We start from the raw sequence: 18,486 nt of genomic DNA, 5'->3' as shown, positions 1-18,486 counted from the left end.
ATCAGTTTCTAGAGCTTGATATCCACTCTTCGGTAAATTACCTGGTGAGACAAGTGCTTATCACCATGTGTAGAAAGTAAACACAGCACTTCTGTTCTCAGTCAAGAGGGCAGCAGCTTATGGGCATGCAAAATAGAGGAGTATTAAGCACCTTGGCATTTCACTGACATTTTATTTGGCAGCTACAGACTTGATCACACTTAGAGAGATTCTGATATTTTATCAAATATTTTGTCAGATTCAGAAAACCCAATTCTGCTCTGATAGTACCATGAACACTTGAGTACTTATAGCTCTATGATTTGCTTGTCTTTGGTAATTTTTTTTTGTTTGTTTTTGTTTTGTTTGTTGGATTTGGGATTTGTTTTTTTTGGGGGGGGGATGGGGTTTTTTAGGGTTTTTTTAGACTTTACTCATGTTGTAATGTTTAGAAAATGCAAATACTCAGGTAACTCTAGGCTCATCTTGCCTAGACTTGTAGCTGGCTGTTCATTCTGACCCAGGTAAAACAGGTGGATACAAACTAGGACTTTGTAACTTCAACTTGACAATGTGATCCTGAAGATCACATTTAAAGATTCTGTGATCAAGGGTTTTTTCTGATTTATACCTTCTAAGTTCAGAGCCAAAGTTAGATCCTTCATTGGCTTTAAATACAAAACCTTCCTAACCTATATGCTTAAATTATGTGAAGTGGTCAAATATCTTCCCCACCAACATATTTTGTTTAATAGAGTAGGTTCTACCATAATATTAATTGCCAATTATTTATTTTGCACATAATATAGTTGTATAAATAAGCTCAAATTAATTTGTATTTTTTTCATATCATTTGAGTAGCTTTTCAGAATTTTTTGCATTTTTAGTTTCYCAGCACAGTTGTGTTTGATAGTTATTTCCTGAAAACTATCTCCTGCTTTTTTTTATTTGACTGGAAAAAATACTAGCCATGGGAACCACAATAAACATGTTTATATAGCAACTGGTAAAACTTGAATTGAGTGGGGTTTGTGTCATCAGCTGTCAGGGCTGGAGAAGATGAGCAGTTAACTGAGTAAGTAAAGTGTAACATTACCACTGACGGAACATTTCTTACCATTAAGCCTTCAAACTCGTATTCAGCTGTCAACACATGGGCACTTTCTGGAGCCAAATTCTCTCACGCTGTGCACTGCCTGCAGCTCGCCTGAAGCTCAACTTTGACTAAAAGTGTTGATTTCGCTTCTTTTAGCCTTGTTCTCATTTAACGTTAAAACCTGCTTAGAGTCTGCCTTTTATTCTGCAAAGTACACATGGATGTATCATCCCTCGAACACTTCTGATGTGGAGTTAAGGCGCTCAAAAGATATGCTCGTAATCTTAATGAATAATTGATTAGAGAGGAGTCTGGCRGTGTTAATTGTGAGGTGCAGCTGAGTGAATGCCAAAACAAAAGCTTCTCTAAATGTTTCCGAAAACCTTGTAAAGTCTTTAGCATTGAGCAACAGGGTCAGTGCACTGAAGTGGAATTTAAAGGAGGTTCTTGAATGTAATGGATTTTGACTTCCCTTTGTCATGTGCCTCAGTGCATCATTGATTGAGCACTCATTTGTTAAATCAGCTGTATTTTTTGCCATTTGTCAGACCATAGACWCTTACTGCAGCCTTTTTCCTTCTAAACACAAGTTTCTTATCTTAATAAATCACGGGTGTAAATTAGTTTTTACCTAAGGTGGTCAGTTTTTCAAGCATAAAGACATGTGAAGATGGTCACACAGAAACTTACTGTAAGCTTTTATTTTCTTAACTGTTTGGAGAAAAGGGAAAGATCAGGGATACATTTTAGCTGAAACATCGATAATTCATGTCTTTAAATTCAGCTTCCAGCAAAATGCTCAGAAATGATTTTATTTGGAAAGCTCTAAATGGTGTGCATTGAAAGAGTGGTTCAGAGTAACCAGTGTTGAGTCAGTTCTTTGAGAAATGRGCTAAGGAAACCTGATGGTTAAAGAACAATCAGTGCCTTGTGTGTTTGCAGCAATGAGAGATGCTCTCTGATTAGTGGAAAGGCTAATTACCTGGAGTTGCAGGACCACTTAGGTGCACTGCATACCTGATCAGAGTTCTGACAGCAGGATAAAARAAAGAAGACCTTGAGAATGTGCCAAAAATACCCCTTTATGTAAGCAGATGCTATTACCATTGGAAAAGAATAGTCACTTATCCAGAATGGTTATTGCTGCAAATAATACAAATTCTGTGGATGGGCCATCAGCTTCTGAGAAATGAACTCTTATGGTATTTAATGCAGCAATTACTTGTCAAATCTGGAAATGTTCATCATGACACTCACTGCTTGCTGGATAAATGACCAAATCAGATTTATTTGCCAATTGTCTGAGCAAGTTGCCAGTAGTTGTGAGAGACTGAAGRTAAGCTAATGTTGGGAGATGGGAGTTTTGTCAATTTGGAGTAATGGAGTTAGAAGGTGTTTCTTGGTCTCATCGTTAAGTAAAAGTTCTTAAAAAATATATATATATGATAAAACCTGCAGAATGCCTCTGTGCCCTGCCGGGTGTAGATTTAAATGTTAGGTACACTTGGAARTCAGCTCCTTGAAGGATTATACTTCTAATCTTTTTGGAAAGGATTTTGAGAAGAGATGAGAAAGAAAGRRAWGAACAGAAAGGAATGAGCCTCAAGAAGACTAGGGAAGGGAAAAATCAGTCGACAGAAGAATTTAAAGCTTCTCATTAGCATAGAGTTTAGCACTGTTACTGTCTAGATGTAATTTAGAGTGAGGAAGGATGGAGAAACAATCCTCAGCTCTGAAAACACCTCTTTTTTAAAACAAACAAATTTTAAAACAGAATGCCTCCTTTCTTTGGGAGGAACTCTAAATGCTCAGCAGCATGGTCAAGGCTTGGGTCCATCACAAGCAGCACCATAAATTTATCACAGGGTAAATTCAGATGAAGATATGCTGGTGAGTGGAATGRCAGCGTATTTTCTGTGAATCATGATAAGAAATTAAATTATGACCCTGGCTTGATAAGTATGTTGTGTTTTGCTGCAAGTCTGCTGCAGGGACACCTGCTAACACTGCAAAGGCTGYCACCCCCCAGCAGAGCCCCTTGCTCCTAGAGCCGCTGTGCAGGTAGCTTGCAACTTAAGCAGCTGTTTTCACTTTTGTTATTGTCAGGCGCTGGGGACAGTTTCCTTTCTTCTCTTGCTGGCTCCCCAGGCTCTATCAAAAGTGTGAMTCTGAAACAAAACAAAATAAAGCTTCAGTCCACATCTTTGCTCAGCCTTTACATGCACATTTTCCTGTTCTGACTTCTTTTAAACTGCAGCTATCAGAAAGAATAAAATAGTGCATCACCTAGTAGAGTACTGAAGTGATCATCCAAGCAATTTGCTTCTCCCTGAAGCCAGACAGCCAAAGCTTTTTATTACTGACTGACTGAACTTCCTGTGTCTGTCTGTCTGGGTTGCTAGGCCACCTYGTTGCCATGATTTGTGATGTTAGAGGCTTTTGATTGTAGGTAAAACAGAAATGCTAATTTAAGTATAATATTTACATTTTAAATCCCCTCTTATATAAGATATATAAAAACTCAGCAGTTTTATCTTTTGTGAGTGTGCATATATAAAGATCTGGTAGGCATCTGGCAAGCAATCTTTCAACTCTTTACTTCATGTACCTTCTCAGTAAAACAGTGTAATTAAAAAAAAGAAACAAAAAAAACTATGGTTTTGGATAGTTTGCAGCTTGGGAACAACCATCCCAAGTTATTGTTAGTTTTCACCTACAGAATTGTTATTTTTGCTCTGTTTATGAGGTAGGCTGATGCCCTTTTTGTCTGATCCAGAAAGGGGAGGGGTGATGACATTGTAGYCTTTAGTAATAGAGCCTTGATTTGCCTGTTGTGGTGGTGTGCAAACCTGTATTGCATGCATTTGCTGAAAGGAAGCTGCTTTGGAAAAGAAATGCAATAATTCTGTGTAATTGAAAATAGCCAAAACAATTTTTTTTTTCTCTGGCACCTGTGTCAGAATAGGCAGTAAAATTTCAGGGGAAAAAAAGAAGTTAAACTGTGTCTTTTTCATGTGGAAATTACAGTTAAAAGGGCTAATAATAAACTGGTAATGAGTAAACTGATGGGTAAAKATCTGCTCTCTGAAGAAACATACTTTTCACACCTAGGCTGACAGGAAGTGCTATATTTCTCATTTTCGAGTGGAACTGGTATTTAACCCTTCCATGTTCTGGATATTGAAATTGCCCTGTAATGGGTAACTATTAGTTATTAAGCAGTAATATTGAACTGGGTGATGAGTTGGTTTTGTGATTTTCACAGTGGTAGAGTGCAATGATGTGTAATGCTGATTATTAGGTTGCATATCAGTGATTTATGTTAGATCAATGAGGCAAACAGTACATCTGAGAATGGCTTTGAAAATCATATCAGCTCTCAATGTTCAGATGAGTTAAATCTTGCTGCTCTCTCTGCAATTCCCCTGTTCAGGATAGGGATGGATAGCAGGTGATTCAGTTGTTCTGCAGCTTCTGTGGAGAAGTCCTGTCTACTGCCCACCAGCTGAAACAGTTTATGAAAAGTGTTAGGCACACAGAACAGGCATAAACAAAACTCTGGTTGGTTAGAAAATCCTAGAAATGCTCAATGAAAATCGAAAGCCTTAGGGATATGTTTTGTCCCTTCAGCTAATGAGGCTCTGTGAATGTGTGTGGCATGTCATCTAACTGAGTAATTACAAAGAATTTCACTTTTAAAATGAATATATTCTACTTGTGGAATGAGAATTATTCTGGATCCAGAGGAYTGAAGCTGTCATAAATTCAAGTGCACAAATGGTCTAATCCCATACTGTGAACTTCCAGCCTTGGCAGTGGTTCTTTGGGAAGAGATGARGCAAAGCCTGAGAAGGAGTCCCAAAGGAGCCACCTCTGGAGCTGTGGTTTCCTGAGGACTAAGTAGACTGAAGACTCTTGCTCTAAGAGGAGGAAGCTGGAAATCTTGAATAACATCTTTTAATTGTTTTCTTTTTTTACCTCCTGTAAAATAGTGRCACCTTCCAACTTAACACTGTCTTGCCATTTGAGCTCTTAAGAGCTGAAATGAAAAAAAGCCTTTATTGTGGGGGCTGTGAGGGAAATATTTTCTCTTGCTTTGGTTCCAGTCTCACATACCAGCTCTCTTCCCTGCGTAGACAGTCTCTAGGACTGTTTTGTTTTCAGAAACAATCTTCCCCCTCTGGAAATACTCTGTTATGTTACTGAATCAAAGACCCACATTTCGGGGCAGATGATTTAAATGCACAACCAACATTCATATCAGACAGGGGAAAAGCAGTTTCCTTCTGATGGCAAGTTGGAGCAGCACCACTCATACAGGAAACTGAAGGACAAAGCCAAATTTAGTTTGCTGCCCCGTTCCTTTTTTTTTTTTCTTTCCTGTTTGTTGTTTTTGTTTGGGGTTTTTGTGGGTTTTTTAAGCAGTTCTTTAGGATGCTTGGGTTTTTACYCTTCCACTGTGATTTGAGCAATAGAATGATACTGAGGAATTGCACGGGTTTTTTGTCTTGAATGTGAAATCTGTATCTAGTGAATAACACATAAAAAAATAACTTTTGAAACAGATGGATTTAAAAAAAATTTACAAGATACTCCAAGAGTCATATGGCATTGATAACAAGAATGAGGTTTTGGCCCATTCTACTACATATGAGAACCCCCTGCATTTTTTTGTTGCAGATGTGCACATTTAGCCCATTAAAATGTGTGCTGAGTAGATTGTCTGCTCTGTGGGAATATCCTCAACAAGGCAGAAGTTTTGTGCTGCCAACCCTGTGTTTGGGCACTAGGCTAGAGGAAGGGTATCTGAGCATTTGCAAAACCACAAAAATAGATCAATAGGAGAAAAGAACTCTTTACTGACTGTAGAATTTGCAAAATGAAAGRTAATCAGTGTAGCCATGCTGAAGTRTATTTGGAGTTAGAATTGAGAAGTAACTTTTTTTGAGATGAAATAATTTTGGAATTCTTTGAATAGGATAAAATTTCTCTTGTAAGTAAATGWTCTCAATTTAATCAGTTAGTTTAAACAGAATCATATTTCTGTAGATTGGAGTTTTTTTAACCTTAGTCTGCTAGAGTGTGTACTTATGATTTTGAGGCAGTTATTTTATTATCTGCCACAGAAAGGTGGTTTATGGTCCTTTTTCCTTATTCACAGTCATTAATAACATATTCAACTCATGACCATTCAGCGATTTATGCACACTTGAGCTCAGCTGAACACTATAATATCCCACTCTAACCATTAAAAACAGTTATCACAAGATAATGTTAGGTCAGAACACAGTGTAGGCTGGTTAAACTGTGTTATTGATTGCTACTTTCTGAAGATTTTGCCCAGCTGTGTTTAAATCATGTGCTTTTATTTGTTACTGGCTTCTAGAARAGAAGGCTTGGCAATGTAATTTGAAATGAGGTGTCTTGCTTTCGATGCCAAGTGGGAAGTTCATGCTTATATAGTTTAATTTCTTGTATAAATGATCTCAGGTTGTCTAGTTCCAGGTTTTTTGAAAACAAGGTGCGTCTTCAGTTGGGTCTTCCAAAGTGGAGAATATCTACCCATCTATTACAGGAGTTACTGTGGAAGTTAATATCTTTATTAATTAAATATATTAATGCAGGACTTTTTCTGGAATTTATGCAGATGTGGAAAGCAAGAATGTTTGAGGTTTATGCCTGGTTTTCAATCAGTTTAGTTTGTGTGTGTCCTGTAGACATTTTGTAGTCTGCCAGCCACCCTTCCCAGGGGGTGGATTGGTAGTGTACCAGCTGGTGTGTTCTGTTAGTAAAATGTGAGATAATCACTCCTGTAAGACTACAGTCAATGTCTGTAGAAGTGTTTTTGGGAACATTGAAAAGAAATAATAAGTACAAATACCACCTTTTTTTCCTGAATGTTGTCTAGCCCATTTATGACAATCTGCCTATTTTTTAATGATGCCACTGCTTTCACTGACTGTGTGTATGTGTTTGCATGCATTACGTTTCTTCTTCAAGAGCAAAATCTATTTGATACTGAATTTGCTGGATTCTGAGGAAAAGAAGTCCTTTCTCCCTCTATGTAAACTATGGAATTTGACTCCTCTTGAGTACGTATTCATTATCTTAAAATAGAAAAAACTTTTCCTCCCTGTAGCCAGAATTAACGTTATTGTTGAATTCTCAGGCCTAGGAGAATTCTGGTTACATTGCWAGCAAATAGTTTTCTAATCTGTATGGTTGAAGAAGCTGTTCATTTCATACAAAAAGGATTAATCATTACCCCTTTTTAAATACCACTTTGCTTTGCTCTTCCTGCACTCGCAAAAGAAGACACAATCAAATGGCAAACCTGTGTTTTTGTTCCTTTTCAARAATCCCTGACAAGCCCATGACACAGGCTACTGCTGTAGCTGTACATTTCTATTCATTATTGATGACTTGGGGCCAGGCAGGCAGCACAGAACACAGGCAATATAGATTACCATATTGGGGGCTGGGTTTGGGGGTTTGTGTGCATTGCATGGGCTTGTGTGCATTTTGGTTGGGTTTGCCTTTGGAAATCCTCAGTGCTGAGTGGAAATCCTACCTGAGAATAACAGGGGAAACAGACTGAATAAGCTTTGTTGTAATTTTACTAAAACAATTCAGGCCACTTAGACTAAAGATTAAAAAAAAAGGATGTATGAGTGAGCTGACAAACTAATTGCTAATAGCTTAACTTTCCAGCAGACTTGAGAATGATCTTGAAGAGGATCCTGAGGGATTTGGAGGGCATTTCTTACCTTKCAGGGTGCAGGTAGCACTTCGTCTCATGAGACATTTTTCTGTAAAGCCAGTGTAACCTGTCTAATTTATAACAACAATTACAGATAAACTCTGCTGTCAGTTTATTTGGGGTGAGGGGGAGAGTGTCTCATTTTGTGGATACCACAGATAAAACCCACATTTTAGGWGAGTGGGAGAATTGTGCCAGCACTTTAGTGATGTGTTTTAGGTGGTATTTCTAAATAGCAGGTCACCAAGAGACCTTTAAAATGCTAAGAAATTATTTTACTACTACTAATGCATAATTAATCCTTATAGGTTTTTTATTGGCACARCATTCCTGCCCATTAAATAAAGTTTTTATTTTCTTGCATTTGTCAAAGAGGGGTTGTACAGTATTTATACTTGCACTGTTYGAGGTTCTCGGCTTGAAGAAGAATGAAGGAGATCAGAGTTTATTTAAACATTGTGTTTATGTTAGCAAAATGTGCTTTGGTTCATATGTYGGTGGTGTCTTTATGCAGAACCTGTTCTACTTGAATAGTTTTCAGTTACATGGAAAGCTATAGAAAGAAATAAGTAGAATCAATTTTAGTAACTGCTTTTAACTGCTCCTTTCTGTAGAATTTGCCATCACTTTTCTCTCAGGTTTCTATAATATTTCTTTTATGCTTCAGTTTTCTTTCACACAATGATTATCATGGCAGGAAAAGTCAATTCACAGGTTAGTTCACTCAAAGTTCAGTTAATTCAAAGCTTATTGTGTCAAAATAATTTTAAAATATGGACTGGAATAAAATTGTGKCTCCTAGAGGGGGGTTAGGTCCAGTCCCACAGAAAGATAGAAAAGTCTTGTGGGGACCTTGCCTGTTGGAGCTCTGAATTGAGACTATTTAAATTCTGTTTTACATATAGAACCCCTTTAAAGTAAGGCTGGTATAGAGTGTAAAAACTGCATCCTTTTCCTTTGGGAAGGAGAGGCAAGAAGCCATTCCAGAGGAAGAGGGGCATGTAGCTACTCAGAAGACAGTGTCGCTCAAAGCAGAACATTTACTTCGTGTATTCCTTCCATGTCTGTGGTTCTGGTTTCTTTTGTTGGGACTTAGCACTCTTTAACGTGTCTCAAAATTCAGAATCAACTACCTGGCTAATTGAACAATACAGTAACTTCTATTTTATGAGGAGATTGTTCTCCCTGGAAGGTCCCACAGCACCATCTAGTGCCRTCCTGTCCTAGTGCCACATGGCTTTGTGGGAGCAGAAGTGCTGGGGCTGGCACGCTTTGCTGGGAATGGCTTCTTAGTAATTTAAATTAGGATTTSCCTGTGACTTGGTACAGATCCAAATACAGGGGAAATTTAGATTCTTTTAAACGCTTTTCTTCCAGAAAACAGACTTAAAAAAAAGGTAGGAAATTAACTTTGCTTGGGAAACGTGTTACTGCTACATTGTTTCTATTTTCTGTGCACAAAACAAAGGAAAAATTGGGGTGCATCCTTAACACARCCGTAATATACCTTGCATTTAATGTACCCCTCAACGTATGTATTTACGTTTAATGTATCCTTTTTGTTCGTTAAACCCTTTTTAAATGAAGGGCTGTGCTTACCCCTACAGACACACTAATCCTACAAGCTCTGTGCCTTTCTTCCTCAGTCCCACTGAGGACATGCCCACACGGTGTGGAAGCTGCTTGCAGCTGTAGAAATTACGAGTTTTGTGTCCAAGTGATTTTTGCAAAGACAAGGGGGTTACTCTGGAAAGAYTGAGGATGTGTGGATGATGAAAAGTTTCTTTCTTGCTTTAATGTGTCCTGCTGTSAAGGCTCACTTAGTGCCAGTGTATAAACCTCTATCCTGACATACAGAACCATAGTGATCTTGTTCTCTGCTGACACCCAATGAGAAATAARTCTGAATAGGAACAAACAGTGGTTTAATGAGCTGGAGCTAGGAAAAGTATTTGCTTAGGAGGAAGTTTAAAAAGGCTTAATTGAGGTGGAAGATAAAGGAGAGGAAGAAGGGCTTGAGGCCAGGAGTGATGGTCAGCAAAAGCATCTGAAGAGGAAATGGGAAGGGGAAAATGTAGCTCCAGCAGGCTTGACAGTATCCTTGAACACACACTGAGGATGGCAACAAGACAGCTGARTTGGATGTGTTGCACAAGAGAGAGGCAACAAAAAGTTGCAGGAAGGTATTCCAAGCGTGGTGGATATGGCTTGATGCTGTTCCAGATTCATGAGCCCACTGCAATCTCCTCGGTCATGCACAGAGCAGCAGAGTGCTGCAGAGAGTTTGCAGCACTTGGAAGTGTGGCCAGAAGGAGCACCTGGGATCCTATATGTTGTGGGATATTCCACACATTGTCAGCTAGCTCCCAGCTAACTGATGGTTTCTTCATGTTTCATGGAAGCACTCATTTCCAGCTCAGATTGACACTTGGGTTGTATTTTGTGCATYATTCCAGGTGTTACTCCTGTGTCACCTGCAAAGCACCAAAAAGTTTTCATAGTTGCTTTAAAACTTCAGGGTTCTTACTGCTGTGTTCTGAACTATTCTGTTGCTGTGTAAGAAGAAAATTTCTAATGTGTTGAAGATGCCCTCTGCTGGGAAAGCCAACAAACTGGGCTTATGTCTAGTTTTTCTTTCTAAAATACTCTTCTAATTCTTGTCTTAACTCTCAMTCTGATACCAGAAACTCACTCCTCAATCTTACTGAACAAAATGCTCTCTCCTTTTTGTTTTATTCTTTATATTTTGTCTGTGGCAAATGTGGTGCTGTTTCTGCTGGTAGTTCAGATCACTGTATTTCTTGTGTCTGATCTATTTTGTTGAAAGAGCTGAATTCTGGCTGCTCACATTCCTTTTAATTCCATTTTTTGTGCTTGCATATAATGTATGCAAGAGGAACATCTGCAAATMGTAATTATTAATAAATAGCGGAAATGCTTTTGATTTCTACTGTTTTCTGATGCTGGTAAGCTTTTTAATATGATCTAATTTTTCTTTTGTTTTTAAACTTAGTGTCCCTTCCCATATTATGGGCCTCTAGATTAATAGAAAGGTGGTACATCGTCTGGAACAACTCACAAAGCCCTCTGCATAATCTCACAGTGGATATGAAATCTGGTTTATTTTGCCCCCACTGATAAATCAAAAGCCATTTTGACATAATGTTTSTAATTTCACTGTTTTGTTATTAAAATCCAATATTGGCCTAATTGGATCAGTTACAGTTATTGTCATGGAGTTTATTTATAATTATAGTTGAAGTAGGTTTATGTAGAATTGTATTTTCGTGTTATCTTGATGTGGTACAATATTTAATCCATTTGACAAAAATATGTGAAATTCATACTCCTTTAAATCTCTTTTCAGATTTTCCTACTATTTATTTTGGGGAGGATGGGTGTATTTAGCATCCTAAAAAGCATCAATTCATGAGCCTTTGTTCTCCCCAGCTTTCAGAACAGTCCTTTCATATAAAACACAACATRAAGAGCTAAATTACATATTTTATTTTCAATAATTGCAGTTGTATGAACCTTCTCAGAACCAACAATGCCATTAGAGTAGCTGACAGAAGAGGGATGTATAATAGGGGTTTTACGCTTGAAATTATTTTGAAAATAATTGAATTGGAAAACAAAAGGCAAGAAATTATCTGACACCAGGAGCTTCTGTGTTTTCCATGGGGGAGCAACACAGAGACACAAGTTGTATTTGGGGAAATGACTGAAATYACAAGAATATGAGAAAGTGCTAATCTAATCAACAAGATTGCAAAACCAAACCGAGATAAAACCAAACGTTTAGGTCATTTACGTGGACACAAAGTTAGAAATGGGGGAAACATGTTTTAATGTGGAAATAAATTTCACCATCTTAATCAATAGAAAATAATCTTTAAGTAGGTTAAATGAACAGCATAGTTTGTATAGCCCTGCTTACCAAAATATTGTAAGTTGTTTAAAAAACCCATAAAAAAACTTGTCTCAAGGAGGYTCTGGCAGCCACTGGATCCAAACATTTAGGCACTGAAGTGTTTTTGAARCAATTTCAGTTGCAAACTTGAAGTAGTCATGTTCAAGCATGTACTTGAAAATGAAGATATGTAAAATTCGCCGTTGCCTCTGCACCCCTGTGTCAGCCCTTTTCTTTTATGGCCCTTCAGCATTCAGAGCCTACTGCTGCTTTCACAAGAACTTGCCCAGTCCCAACCTGACTCCTTGTGGGATTTGCCCTTCTGGTTTGGAAAACCAAGTGTGTGTATTTGCCATAAGGGGTTTTGTCTTGTGCTGTGGTGTCTGTCAAGAGGTGCTGCGTAGTTCTAAAGTTACGTGTGGACAGGTGGAAAAAGAGAGAAGGCAGCTAATTTCTGAGAATTTTGATGGAAGCTGTGTTTCAGCAGAAAGAATCATTCTATATGTGATGCCTAAAGTGAAGATTACTGCCAAGCAGTTTGACATGGAAATATAATTTTAATCAGTTTATTCAAGATGATGAATAATGTGGTATCACAGATAAYAAACAATGTGTTTACTCAGGGGTGATGCTGCGAAGTGGAATTGTGGGGCTGTGACCAGTCTGAGGGTGAGGATAGTGAGACTCTTGAGCTCCTTCATTTGAGTAGACTGAGAGTTGGCTCTGAGTGCTRCCATGATCTTTACAATCTCTRTCATGTTYGTGAAAACACTGAACAATCTTTTGGACCWTCAGAARTRCTCACTTTCTTTGGTGATGGMAYCAGATTTTTTGASAACATCTGTATTCTGTCAGAACTTTGGTGCTAGCTGTCCTGTTGGTCACAAACATGCCTAATTTGCACCTAGAAACACTTTTCTGGAAGCAGGTTTCTATTTTTAAAATGTAAAACATTATAAAGTTGTCTGCAAACTTGTTAAAACTAAAACAAAGAACAAAGAAATTTGAAAACTTACTTTCAAGCACAAAATAAAGGAAACAAAAAACAAAAGAAATAATGCATATTTTGAGATAAAGTTTCTTTCTTATATTGTAATCATAAAAACTCCAGTTTTGTTTGTTTAATTTTTTGTTTGATTGTGACATGGGTTGTGCAGGCTCGGGTTTTTTAATGTTGTTAACACCATATACTAACCAGCTGAGCTAATCTTTTTTTTGGTTGATTTTTCTTCTCCAAAAAGTGCCAGCAACTCTTGAAATAAAGTCATATGAGAAATACTGCTGTACACAGATGAAGACTGAGTTTCAGTTCTCATTTATGCTTGTCTTCTGATGAAATTATCCAGCATTCATAAGGGTTTTTTTCTCACACCTTACCCTACCAGTAACATGGAAATGCTACCCAGTAATTTTACCGATCTTTGTTGAGCTTATAACATAATGCTGCTTAAACTTTTGCTTTTTTGTATCCTGCTCTGATGAAGCATTCAAGAATATTGGTAGCATTAAGCACAAGTAGGTAATTGATTTCAGAAAATACACATTTGTTCAGAACCTTGATTCCAAAACCCTTTTTTTTTCCTAGCCCTGGTTCTTAAGACAAATCAGACGTGACTTTGGTTAAGGTTTTTCTCACTAGAAATTGCCACATGCGTGTCRTACTGATGACCTGTAAGAATGAAGAAAAATTGCATGGGAAATTTGTGGGTAAAGGAAACGAAGGAAAGTTCACATGTATTTCATGCCTCATTACAATAATCCCTACTTGTCTTCTACCATGTGTCCCTCTGGATCTGTGCCCACCTTTCTCTTCCTATTTGCATAATTTCATTCTTAATGATTTACCATCATAGTTTCAAATTCATTGTGTGACTTCCCTGTCTGATTTGGCAACCMATTCCATGTATTGATTTTATATATTCTTTAGGACAATGAGCAGCTCTTAATGCCTGCCCTACAGCAATGCTGTACTGGATGCAACCTATGGAAAACCTCTTAGCAGCTTTATCTAATCAAGGCAAATAATAATTAGATGGATCTGCAAGTACATCCTTGCCATTAATCTGTATGTTTATGTAAATGCTTGCACACACAAATGTGTATTAAAACTCTCTCAAGTAAAATAGGTTTCACGATCTTTACTGTAGAGAGATGTTTCCAGGTATCTGAATCTTCAGACTCCCATGTTGTATTGGTGTCTCATGTCAGGCTGAGATTTTTTTCTGCGCTTTCCACTAAAATCATTGAAATATATTCAGTCAGTCTTTCACATCAGAGGTGTAAATGGATTTCTTGAAAGTTTTTCTGCAGATAGCAAACGGCAGTCACTTTACAACTTCGACTCCATTGTGGGCAGCAGTCGGAAATCTTAACACTCCACCAGAAYTCTGAAGATGCTAAAACTGTGTAATGACCTTGCATTCTCAAGGGCAGATGCTCAGCGTTTGCTGGAAGTGCTAATCTCCAATCTGTTTATCGCCATACACAATGTATTTGACAGCACTTGCCTGGAAAGCAAGGCAGGGAAAAGTGCCATCAGATTTAATTCCTTTTTCCTCTCTGATGGTGTCAGTGTCCAATGGACTTGGAAATGGCCATATTTATTTTAATTTTTAGCTTTCTTTGTGCTTCTCAGCCTATTGCAATCTTAGAAAGCAGCCACACAGCCAGTGTCAGAATATTGTCATCTTTGTGAAGCCTCTGCTGGAGCATGGACTGGGCTCTGGAGTAACTTTTTCTTCACATTTTCTTTATTCTTAGTGAATCAGACTTCAGGTTTTACCTTCAAAATGTAAACTGTGTCCTGTATTTTCTGTCAGTAGGCTTTAGATTCAAAGTGCTCTATTACTAGGTATGAATTGAGATGCATCACATGCTCATGAGCACGTTGAGGAGTGTGTTCCTAATGAAGAGGCAATGTGTCAAAACAAGGTGCTGTGTGCAGGGAAAGGTAATGCCTTTTGTTAGATACACCACGGTTGGGTAAAGCCTCTCTTCAAATCTGGGGCAGGGACCTGCAGAGAAGGGCTTTAGCACATAAAAGTACATGAGAGTTTTCAGGTAACATCAATGGGCTTTACATCCTTCAAGTTTGTTCTTTTCCAGGTCCATCAGTTGGTTGGGTGACAGAGGTTCCCTTCTTGAATAAATCTTGAATAAATCTTGAATAAATCTTGAATAAATCTTGCCCCTTTAAAGCACCACGGCCACCACAGCACTACTGACTGAAGGAAAAACCCCTTTGGTTTTAATGTAATCCCTGTGGTTTTTCAAACTGGTTCTCCTTATCAAAATAAAACATTAACATCAGATTACTCTGATTCAGCAACAGCATCTATTTTTTAATATGAACTTGTCTGTTCWGTCAGGTAATTGTTCAGCTTCCCAGGGAATTGCGTATGTGTTGCAAATAGGAAAGTTCAACCTTGTAAATCCTTTCTGTGGTGAGGCAACAGGAAACCTGCTTCTGATTACTGAGATCACCAGGTTTAAYAGCAAAATTTAGTAACAAATTGCTAAAATTGACCTTTTGAATGCTAGATTTTCAGCATGCTCAGTCAGGAATCTATGGTGTATAGGAGGATTGTCCTCCTCTCCACTTAGAGAATTACAAGTGTTGCTGTCACAGAGGTGCCATTTACTTTTGTGACACAAGCTTTGAATTAGCAGTGGCCTTTGTCCACTGTGTTAATATCAGCAAGCCTCTAAAGTAAATACTTAGGACAGGAGCTGTGACTTGCTAAGGAGGAAGGACACCATCTTTATTTATCAACAAGGAAAGTGGAAGGTTGCTTTATTTTGGTTTGGTTTTTTACCTTTGCTTTTTTTTTTTTTTTTTTTTTTTTTTTNTTTTTTTTTTTTTTGGTAACATATAAAACCATGCTGAGGTGTGAAGCACATAAGAAATGACTAATGGTGCTGAATCAATGATTGCCTTCAGATTCAGATGAGAGCTGGCTGTGCTCAGCAGCTGACAGCTCCTCTCCCTGCACTCAATGCTCATTTGGAGTACAGGGTGCTTTTGGAGCTTCACCTCCTGCTCCATCCATGCTCCTCTTCACTCATGCAAAGGCCCCAAGGTGGAACYTTGCTGTAGTGGTGTTCTGCCATCCCAAAATTACAGGAGGCCAAGGGAGTACTCAGGCACTTGCTAATGTTTGAGGTGTACAGTGTAATTGTCGATGGGGAAGGGGAAGAAGGGGAAAGTCTGGGTGATGTATTCTTAGCAGTAGTCCCTGGAAGCTGCTGTTTGGCCATTSTGATAAAGGGCTGTGTTGTACCTACATTACACAGATCTTGCAGTCAATTCTCCATCACAGATTCTGCTGTCTGCAAGTGTCAGTTCAGCCTTTAGTGCCCCCTCCTTTCGTCAATTTTTGTTTCTTCCTCTCCAGCTGCTGTGCTTGAACACCTATATTTCTTCATATCTGTTATCTGCATTTTGGTCTAGACCTCCTGTAAATAGCGAGTGACTCCCTGAAGCAATTCTTACTGCTTCTACTTCTCTTTTTAGTCTTTTATGATCTATCTCAATTGTGACATTTGCAAAAAGATAAATTATTATGGATAGCTGGGCTGTGGGGCAGTCACATGTGGCATGTATTATTTATTTTGAAATATGTTTTTAAATTCTGCAGAGCCTTCAAGTTGCACAGCTTAACTGTTGCCTCCTTGATCCTTTCTGTCTGCTATAATTTGTGGCATTTATTTGTTCCATTATGTTTTAGGAACACAATAGCAACTGTCTGTGGCTGATTGTCTGTATCTGGGAGTTTTTCTGGACCCAGAAAGCAAATACMAAACTAGTAATATAAGGTTTTTTGTTATATTAGCTTCCAAAAGATTGAAGTAAAGCTGTGTTACTCAAGGTTAAATGAAAAGTAGTGGACAGCTAGCTTTTTTTGTTCAATTGTTTTTCACTTGTAGCTAAATAAAACATAAAATAAGCACCCACTTAGATAAATGTGAGCAAGTTTTGGACCTTTGTCCTTTAAAAATAAAGTTCGTGAGTAGCTGAAAAACTAGCTATCCTTGTGACCTATCTGGATGAAGAATAGTCTTGGCTCAGAGAAGTTCTGAGCAAGCTCTATGAATTAGCATGCATTAAATGATAGAATCATTTTATTGAGCAATAATAAAATATTGAAGTCAGATGGMAGGATGATGGGGAATTGCTATTTGCAGCTATGAAAGTGATGCATGTCATGTTAACTCCCAACCCAAACAACTCATTCTAAGATTTGCTTTCATGAAACTTAAAATCCTCTATTTTGTCCAATCATCAGCTTTAAAACCTGTTCCTTGTCAGTRAAGACAACAAATCTTTTTGCTTGCATCTGCCTGGGGGATGTGGAAAGCCGAGGTGGTCCTGTGTGATTAAATTAGATGAAAGACTTGCCTTCTACCAGTGAGACATGAAGTCTAATCAAGTGAAATGAGTTTTGAGATCTCAGCTCATTTCCTTGGGGAATATCTGCTTACATTACACAGTCACGACACCTAATTCATCACAGTTGATGCGGCTTTTGCTCACAAGAGGACCTGGGACTGGGTGGCATGGGACTTGATCACAAGTCTMCCCCTAAGGAGGAGCTGCTTAGTGAAGTTAAGATACAGCACACTGAGGGGAGAACTTTAATAGGGTTTTTTTAAATAAAGGATCCATATTASTGATCTTTTACAACAGACGGGCTTAGGTGCAAAAAGGTAAAAAAAAGGTATTTTGTACTGAGTGTAATTTATAAAATGATTGGCATAGAAATCTTAGAGAATATACTCAGTGAAGAGCCAAGTTGAGCTTCTTGTTACTTAATTTCTGTGATGTTTAATGATACTTGTGTATTTCCTTGTAGTAARGTAAGAAAGTAAAGACTATTCTGTTTCCCTGACTAACAGCCTGTTTCTGTTTCTCCTTCCAGGGCATTGTTATAACTCCACTTCTGCTTTTGCTCTTTGTAAGTATCACAGTATTAATATGTCTTCTTACTGGGTAATCATGCACCTATTAGACATTATATTTGATGCAACTTTGGKTGATTTTCACAAGAAGGAAAATATTTTTCTGTTCAGTATTTGAAATAAGCTGCCTTCCAGGAAGGCCATCAAAATGTATTACAATGAATGCAAACACAACCTGCACCTCATTCTAAGATGAACAAAAGTTATTTTCCTATTGAACTGCAAAACCTTATGCTATTAGTCAGGTAGAATGTTAACTTGATTAGGAAATCTCTTGGAGAAATTTCACTTGCAGGAACTGGACAGGATTGTACTGATCTGAAATGGATGAGAGAACAATTGGAAAAGCACTATTCAGATAAACAGAGCCTTGCTTTTGGACAGCTGAGCCTATGGGTACTTTTGTGGTAGAGGTTAGCAAGACAAATTACTGGAGCCCCTGTGTATCACYACATGTGATGGTGCTTCATTGCTGTTAGTTCAGCTGTTACCCATCAGTCAGGACCTTGGATCCTTCATGGTGGAAGAAAAGGGAGAAGACAAAGCTTTATCTTCATCTTTATAAAGGCATGGATATTAGCATACAATGAAGAGGCTTTTGCAGGTGGGTGGTGCTGCTTTACTAAGTCCCTTATCAGATAGGAAATCTGGGAGTTTGGGGATTTGTTGGCATAAATGGTGTGRTATGGTGCAAGTTGCTGAGGTCTGTGGCTTTGTGAAGAGTAGGGCATACAGGCTGAAGCACTTAAAGRATTTCAAGGAAGACATAAATTTTCTTTT

At 38.1% G+C, this 18,486-nt stretch overlaps 1 protein-coding gene across 2 annotated transcripts in view; it reads left to right on the top strand.

Annotated features, from left to right (window-relative positions):
- The window catches only part of SLC10A7 (solute carrier family 10 member 7), a 134,915-nt gene that overhangs the window by 72,866 nt on the left and 43,563 nt on the right, over nt 1–18,486 (top strand). For both annotated transcript variants that reach the window (XM_057376317.1, XM_057376316.1), the window contains one exon: nt 17,667–17,702. In XM_057376317.1, coding sequence (XP_057232300.1) covers nt 17,667–17,702 — 36 coding nt within the window. The remainder of the gene's footprint in view (nt 1–17,666; nt 17,703–18,486) is intronic.

Source organism: Malurus melanocephalus, unplaced genomic scaffold (genome assembly GCF_030028575.1).
Source record: "Malurus melanocephalus ecotype Western Australia unplaced genomic scaffold, MMel_1.1 scaffold_277, whole genome shotgun sequence".
In the NCBI taxonomy this organism is placed as follows: Eukaryota; Metazoa; Chordata; class Aves; order Passeriformes; family Maluridae; genus Malurus; species Malurus melanocephalus.
The sequence above is the reverse complement of the archived record's forward strand: the minus strand, read 5'-3'. Positions and strand labels throughout refer to the sequence as shown.